Source organism: Taurulus bubalis, assembly GCF_910589615.1.
Source record: "Taurulus bubalis genome assembly, chromosome: 8".
In the NCBI taxonomy this organism is placed as follows: domain Eukaryota; kingdom Metazoa; phylum Chordata; class Actinopteri; order Perciformes; family Cottidae; genus Taurulus; species Taurulus bubalis.
The window spans coordinates 9,388,987-9,396,175 of record NC_136596.1 but is presented as its reverse complement, the minus strand read 5'-3'; the positions used below and the strand labels follow the sequence as shown (position 1 = coordinate 9,396,175).

At 41.7% G+C, this 7,189-nt stretch overlaps 1 protein-coding gene across 3 annotated transcripts; it reads left to right on the top strand.

Annotated features, from left to right (window-relative positions):
* Positions 1 to 7,149, top strand: LOC306739869 (rab5 GDP/GTP exchange factor-like). Of its 3 annotated transcripts, XM_079221936.1 has the most exons (10): positions 8 to 136; positions 581 to 685; positions 810 to 991; positions 4,113 to 4,240; positions 4,534 to 4,685; positions 4,780 to 4,849; positions 4,954 to 5,089; positions 5,218 to 5,312; positions 5,693 to 5,949; positions 6,044 to 7,149. In XM_079221936.1, exons 3-10 carry the CDS (start codon positions 837 to 839, stop codon positions 6,455 to 6,457), a joined length of 1,407 nt encoding a protein of 468 aa, XP_079078062.1. In that variant the 5' UTR covers positions 8 to 136; positions 581 to 685; positions 810 to 836; the 3' UTR covers positions 6,458 to 7,149. The 3 variants fall into 3 exon arrangements, with proteins under 3 accessions (XP_079078061.1, XP_079078062.1, XP_079078063.1); XM_079221935.1 differs by having other exon boundaries at positions 1 to 685; XM_079221937.1 differs by lacking the exon at positions 581 to 685 and having other exon boundaries at positions 10 to 136.
* Positions 7,150 to 7,189: the final 40 nt, after the last annotated feature.

The following is a 7,189-nucleotide window of genomic DNA, read 5'->3' as shown; positions in this document are numbered from 1 at the left end:
TAATCTTCTCGCTAGCTGACGGACGTCTGCGGGATTGTTGATCTCGTTGTACGAAGCGAGTTAGGATGAGTTGGTGAAGAGGAAACTAACTCTCCGATAAGGAAGCGGCTAACGTCATGATTTCACCCGCTGGCAGGTGAGGAGGCATTTCAACAACTGGGACCGTATGCCTTTATGAATTAGTTTACTCATCCAACAGCGATAGTTTCATGACATAGCTGTTAGCTTCAGCTACTCGACGTTAGCTCTCATTAGCAGGCGGTTCTTATCCGCTGACAGTCAGCCCCCGACGAGCTAGCTGTTAGTTCACTCTCATTAACTGTAGCTGAGCATTAGATATTGTGGGGGAAGTTTCAAAAGAACATGTATTACAAGGTGTTGAAGGGTGTAAAAGCAATGTGCGTCTGAGTGAAAACCTCTCTCTTTAAATTGACCAGATAAGACACCAGTTGGTCACTTACATGGCAACCTACCCACAACCTAATTCAGTTCCATCTCCTTTATGGAAACACATTTATACATCATGAAGTTCTAAGCATTGGGCAGTAGTGCTCGTGGGCTTTAATCTATTTTATTACAGCATTGTGTGTCCCAGCTGATGCTAAACAGGGCCAAGCCAAGATGCCGGAGGTGATGTGCCAACTGTAGCACCACCAGGCCTCAGGGAACACCACACCTGTGACGTGTAGGTCCTTGCAGTCACCAACACAGGACAAACTGAGTTTTTAACGTTCAAAGGCATTATATTAGAACTGCAAAGTAGGTTGAAAATGTTTTTGGGGTTAAAATATTCTTCTTCTTTCCAATAGGTGAGAGTAGTTTAAGAAAGACACACAATGTGGACAGACAAGCAAAGAGGAATCAGAGTTTCTCAGGAGCTGCTCTGCAAGAACGCCTGTGGCTATTATGGAAACCCTGCGTGGCAAGGCTTCTGCTCCAAGTGCTGGAGAGAGAAGGCACGGCCGGCTGCAGCCTGGAGGCAAGACGCAAGGTAAACGCCCTCAGTCATTCAGACTCACGGGAGCATTAAACCCTGGTGTTTTTGTCAGCTGCATGTTATCAGCATGATGGTGAAGGTGTGTTGATGGAGTCGCATCTTTATACCATCACAACCTTTATAGTTTCATTGATGATTACCCGAGTAGACATTGGAGTGCAATGCTCTGCATACTCATTTTACACACGTGCTTAGTTAATATAATTATCCGATAACATGACTAACTATCGGCTTCATGCTACTTATGTGGCCCCCGGCTTAACATGGGTTTAGATTTGAATGCCTAATGTTGTTGTCAGAGGTGTCAAAAGTATTCACATTCATTACTCAAGTAGAAGTATAGATACTAGGGTTTAAAAATACTTCTGTAAAAGTTGAAGTATCAACTCAAGCTTTTTACTTAAGTAAAAGTGTAAAAGTACTGGTTTAAAAACTACTTAAAAGTGTAAAAGTAATGTAAGGGGAATGTTTTTTTTTCCCATTAAGGACAAACTCTTAAGCTGCGTCTCAGGGGCCTATAGTGCACTACCCCACCTCCCCCCCAAAACAATCATTTTTATAAAGGCCATAATGTTTTAAAATGTTATGTTGAAAAATGTGGCATGCACTAGGCCAGTGTTTTTCAACCTTTTTTGAGCCGCGGCACATTTTCTACAATAAAAAAATCCTGCGGCACACCAACAACCCAAAAAGTTACAAAATGTCACATTGTAGCATAATACAGCATATATGGTAGGTAATTATTATTAATGTCCCATTGTAACACAATACAGCATATTGTAGGTAATTATTGCACTACCTACTGGCATGGAAGAGTATTCAGTGTTTCAAGTAAACCAGATCACTTTGTTAGAAAAATGAAAATAAAGTTATGCAAAAAATAACTAATATTTAGTTACTACTAAATAGCGTATTGTGGAAAAAAATAAGCTATTTTTTTGCAAAACAAAACAGAATGAGTGCAGATGTGTGAGCATCACGTTGTATCAGTATTAGTGGCTGCAGTGAGCTAATTTCCTCTACAACTCTTTTATAAACGAGGTTGTAGATTTGATATGGACACTCTCAATTCATGCTCAATGTTGAGAGACACAACAGCAGAAAGCCGACCTCACGGAGATCTCATAAAGATCGGCTTGTGGCGAAATGACAAGAACGGCGGACGGTGAACATTTAAAATCAGCATTTCCTCTTGCGCCCCACCTGCAATAAATACCTCTCCAGTTTGATAAATACTGACTTAAAGGAAATATGGTGTTCATTTATTTCAATGACAACCACAAAGTGTGCAGGCTCTGTTACTGCTATGTGTTTTTCGGGCTTTTGAAGGATATTTCCAGAGCCTCTCGATATGCAAAGTCAGAAACGTCATTTATGGAGCTGCAGGCTGTTGGATGTTTGTCTTGACCTGCAAACACATGAACTGTTGGGCTTTAAAAGTGAGAGCTCATAGCTTAAAATAGTGAAAGCTGCAGCAGCAAATCCCATTCTGAAAAGCATGCTCGCTGCTCTCTCTCACTCTGTGTGCAGCGCATGCACGACACAGAGCAGAGAAGAGTTGTAGACGCGACCCAGAAATGACAAGCTCTGTGTAGATAAGATCAATAACATATGGCCGTTTAGTCTGTTTAATAGCAGACCAAGGTGTAGACCTGTTCTATATTACTCTGCCAGCCACTATATTGCAGCTCAGACGCTCAACAATGGAAAATCATTTGCGGCAACTAAATAGTATTTTTTTGGACCAATTAAGTGAAATTGGACATTTTCCTACGGCACACCTGACGATCTCTCACGGCACACTGGTGTGCCGCGGCACAGTGGTTGACAATCACTGCACTAGGCTACCCGTTTCAGCTGCATATATGCCCATTTAAAATGATCACATTTTATTACAATGCAAATACATTAAAGTACCATATGTGTACTGAGCATTAACATGCGTTTAATGGAGCGGAAGACATGATAACTAGTTGCCTATAAGTATTGTAATAGTGCAAAATAGGCGGTGGCGGCGACTCCGACACAAACACTTAAAGCTGTGGTTCTCAAACTTTTTCTGTAAATAACATAATTGTGTGACTCATCTGTGCTTTTATAAATAACAGAATAAAGAAAATTGCAATCACTTTCAAGTAAATCAGATTGCCCATCAGACAATGTTTTGTGTAAGTTCTATCTGTGCAAAAAATTACTCATATTTAGTTACTACTAACAATAAGCTTTTAATTTTTTTTGCCAAACAAAACAAAATGAGTGCAGATGAGCCATCAGGTTGTATCAGTATTAGTGGCTGCAGTGAGCTGCTTTCCTCGACACATTTGTTATAAACGGGGTTGTAGATTTGAGACGGCCTCTCTCAATTCATGCTCAATATTGAGCTTAGATCTGTTTTTTATTTTGAGAAACGCAACAGCAGGAAAAGACGAGCTCACGACGTCGCGTCAAATCGCGCATGCGCAAGCGTAACCTGTTAACGGCGTACCGTAACTATTTACCCGAAAGTACAGGCATTTGTCCATGTAATTATTTATGACTTAGTTTTATATCCGTGTACTTTTGTAATGTGTGAAGCCAGCAGCTCATTGTTGGTAGAAGACACGAGCACCGTGGCTCGTTTCACCTGGAGCAGGAGAGCTGCTCCGGGTTCAGAGAGCTGCTCCGGTGCGAGGAGAACTCCGGTGCTCCTCACATGAGAGCTGCTGTTGCATCTTCACCCTGGGAGCGTTTAAAACGCAGATATAGCGGTCTACTTTTCACGCAACATATTTTTCGACGCTCTCTGTCCGCTGGTGTGTGTGCTCAGTGCTCACCTGTGTGTGCGCGCGCACGTATCTGTGGGCAACGGGGCGGAGAGGTTTTTGTGTGTGTGTGTTTTTGAACGATGACAAGCTAGAGTGAAAACAAACCAAAATTAAATAGTAACGAGGCTATTTTTAAAATGTAGGGAGTAGAAAGTACATATATTTGCGTGAAAATGTAAGGAGTAGAAGTAAAAAGTCGTCTGAAAAATAAATACTCCAGTAAAGTATAGATACCCAAAATGTCTACTTAAGTAAGGTAACAAAGTATTTGTACTTAGTTACTTGACACCTCTGGTTGTTGTTCTTTGCAGGCCGAGCAATGATGGAACTCCTCTCACCTTCTCCAAATTTGAGGAGAAGAAAAACACGGAGAAAGGTCGTAGAATCAACACAATGAGGAGACTCTTCTGGGGCAGCCCATCGCCTCCTAAACCTCAAGGTGGTTCTGCTTGCTTTGTGTACTTTGATTCAGGGTTGTTGAGTGTCTTCAAGTCAAACCTCCTCAGCACATGATTTCTAGGTGCAGTCATGTGTACATATTTGGGTAGTGTAGTGTCTTTATCCCCACGGTGCACAACTGACCTCAATGGATGAACCCGTCTCCTCCTGTGCGCCCCATTGATTTACTATTTTACCAGATTCAGTGACTTGTCAGCAGAGTTTCATATGTTTCCGTTTTTTAGACACGTTTACTTAGTTATATGGAATAACATCCTCCTTTTGTCCCTCTAGAGTCCTCTGAAAGGCATGCGAATGTGTTGAAACCTTATCAAAGCCTCGAGTCCGGGGACTTCACTGGTTTCCTAAAGATACTAAAGAGCCCTTCCTCTCAGCGCTTGCAGTCCCGATGTACAGCTTTCCTCAACACAATGGAGGCGTACCATGTAATGATCTGTTGAAAGATGTAACACTACACTTCTCATATTGACTCTGATGTGTCGGAGCCGTTCTGATTAAAGCGTATCGTCTTCTTTTCAGGATCTGCCGGTACAGAAGCAGTCTGATCTTGTGCAGGATTTCTTCCAGTCTTTTGCTGAATATTTTAGCAGTAAGTACAGATCAGGTCCTCTTGGTCTGGTTTTCCCAAAATAATGAGTATTTGAATGACTTTTTTTTTTTTTTTTTTTACTATACATTTCATTTTATTTGCAGGTTTTCCTGAGGCTCAGGTCACTCAGATAATGGAGCACGTAGAGAAGTTAATAATGACACGGTTGCACAAATGGGTTTTCTGCCATGACAGCTGTGACGATGAACAGAAGGACCTTGCTCTCCAGAGGAGGATACGGTAATCCTTAAATACAAGTGTGTGTGTGTGTTTATAATATGTTATATATAATTATTCTGTTGTGAGCTGTATTTGATCAACACCTTGACTTTAAAGCCCTATTAAACACCGATGTCTTTACTTTGCAGATCTTTGAACTGGATCACTCCGCGGATGCTGAGCGTACCTTTCCCTGATAAGAAGACGGCAGTCACCGGCGACCCCTTTCTGTCTGCTATAACAGGTGATTCAGGACTGAAAGCAATCGTTCATCATTTTGGGAAATATGCTTGCTTGCTTTCTAACTAGAAGAGCAATTTTACGCTCAAGTCTAATCGTTAAATATCAGCATTCATAGTGCATTACACAGTTTTTTTTCTTAATTGAACAAATGCAATGTGTTAATGAGTGAGCTTGAGAGGTGATTTTCTTACCTTTGGACTAATATTTTATGGGCAGACATGAGTATTGCTCTTCTCATCTAACTCACTGCCAGAAAATATATTTCCCAAAATGTTGAACTGTTCCTTAAAGCTCATGGAAGAGAGTTTTCCATACGCTATAAGCATCATGAAAAGGAGCTGATCTTTAAGGTTTTGTTCTGCCCTTTGTTTTTTGAAACAGCTATAATTGAAATGGATGCCAAACGAGCGCCTCAGGACAAACTTGCATGCGTGTCCAAATGCAGTCAGCATGTCTTTGAGGCGCTCTCCAGCTCGAACAGTGAGCCCGCTAATGCCGACGACTTCCTGTCCGCTTTGGTTTATGTGGTGCTGAAGGCTAATCCTCCTCGCCTCCACTCCAACATGCAATATGTGATTCGTTTTGGTCTCCCTCACAGTCTGATGGCAGGAGAGAGCGGCTACTATTTCACAAATTTGGTGAGTTTATTGCAAGGCTGCTCGTCTGGCGAACACCACAGGGCGCTGTGTGACGGAGTCAGTTGATTACTCATGCCTTTGCCCTCTGTTTTAGTCTTGTGCAGTGGCCTTCATCGAGAAGCTGGATGGACCAGCACTCAACCTCAGTCCCGCGGAGTTTGAGGGCTACATGCTGCGTCAGCGTGCTCCCTCTGAAGGAAAGAGGCAGCAGGTTGCCAGCGACACGCAACATCTGTTCGAAGAGCTAAAAGGCAGACAGGAGAAGCTGGACCAGGGCATGGATGCTCTCAAGGTGCAGCTACAAACTTGGGTCACAGCGGTTCATTCACAACTGGATGAAGCAACAGCCCAGTTTGATCTGGTACAGAAGGAGATGGCAGCTCAGGGCGAGCTCTCGCAGGTTTCGTCATCCTCATCCCATGATGCATCTCCACAAGAGGACGACAAAGAAGCTTCTGTCCTGGTGCTTACGGATCAACATGCAGGAACACAAGATACAGACTGTTAGCTATATTAACACAAATGCCTAATCTGGTGCTGGACCTTTTTTATAAAAAATTATCATCAGCACTAATTTGTGTAGGCTTTAAAACAAACGCAGATCTATATTCCAATCTCACACATTCCAGCCGCATTAAGCCGGGATTTGTACGCCAGTTGAACATGAAGGAAAACTTCTTGAAGGAAAACTTTTTGCATTGGTGATCACAAAGCACACAGAGCTTTTTTTAATGACTTTGATAACGATTTGCACATGTATCCTGTTTGAGGATGAAGGCCATTAAAATTACATTCCAACATATAATAACAGATATTCATATCTAAGCACTTGGGGATATCCTGCAACACTTTGAGAGCGCTTCTTTCATATTCACTTTTTTCTAATAGTTTATGGCAATGTGCCTCCATGTAGACCGCTGTGAAATAAAAAATATGCTACAGGAGAAAAATGTTCGATGGCCATTGTCCACCACTACAAGTCTGGATTGAGTTGGACCGTGTCTCAGCTGTGGAGCCGTTCCCAACATGTTGCCTTGAAGAAGAATTACTTTGTGCAAAACTATTTGAAACACATTTTGTCATCTGCGTTGGTGTACTGAAGATATTTGTTCTTTACAACTGTTAATAAGTTTATGAAGAAATGATATGGTTGTATGTTATGATCAATTATTGTATCCAATATTATATTAAAATTGACTTATTTGATGTAATGTGTTTTTGTTTTTTTTAATTATTGAAT

Bases quoted from the DNA above. Each gene is read 5' to 3' on its own strand.
- LOC306739869 (XM_079221935.1), top strand. From the start codon at position 837: ATGTGGACAGACAAGCAAAGAGGAATCAGAGTTTCTCAGGAGCTGCTC. The intron at 4,686-4,779 runs GTAATGATCTGT...TCTTCTTTTCAG, and splicing joins ACACAATGGAGGCGTACCAT to GATCTGCCGGTACAGAAGCA. The intron at 4,850-4,953 runs GTAAGTACAGAT...TTTTATTTGCAG, and splicing joins TTTTGCTGAATATTTTAGCA to GTTTTCCTGAGGCTCAGGTC.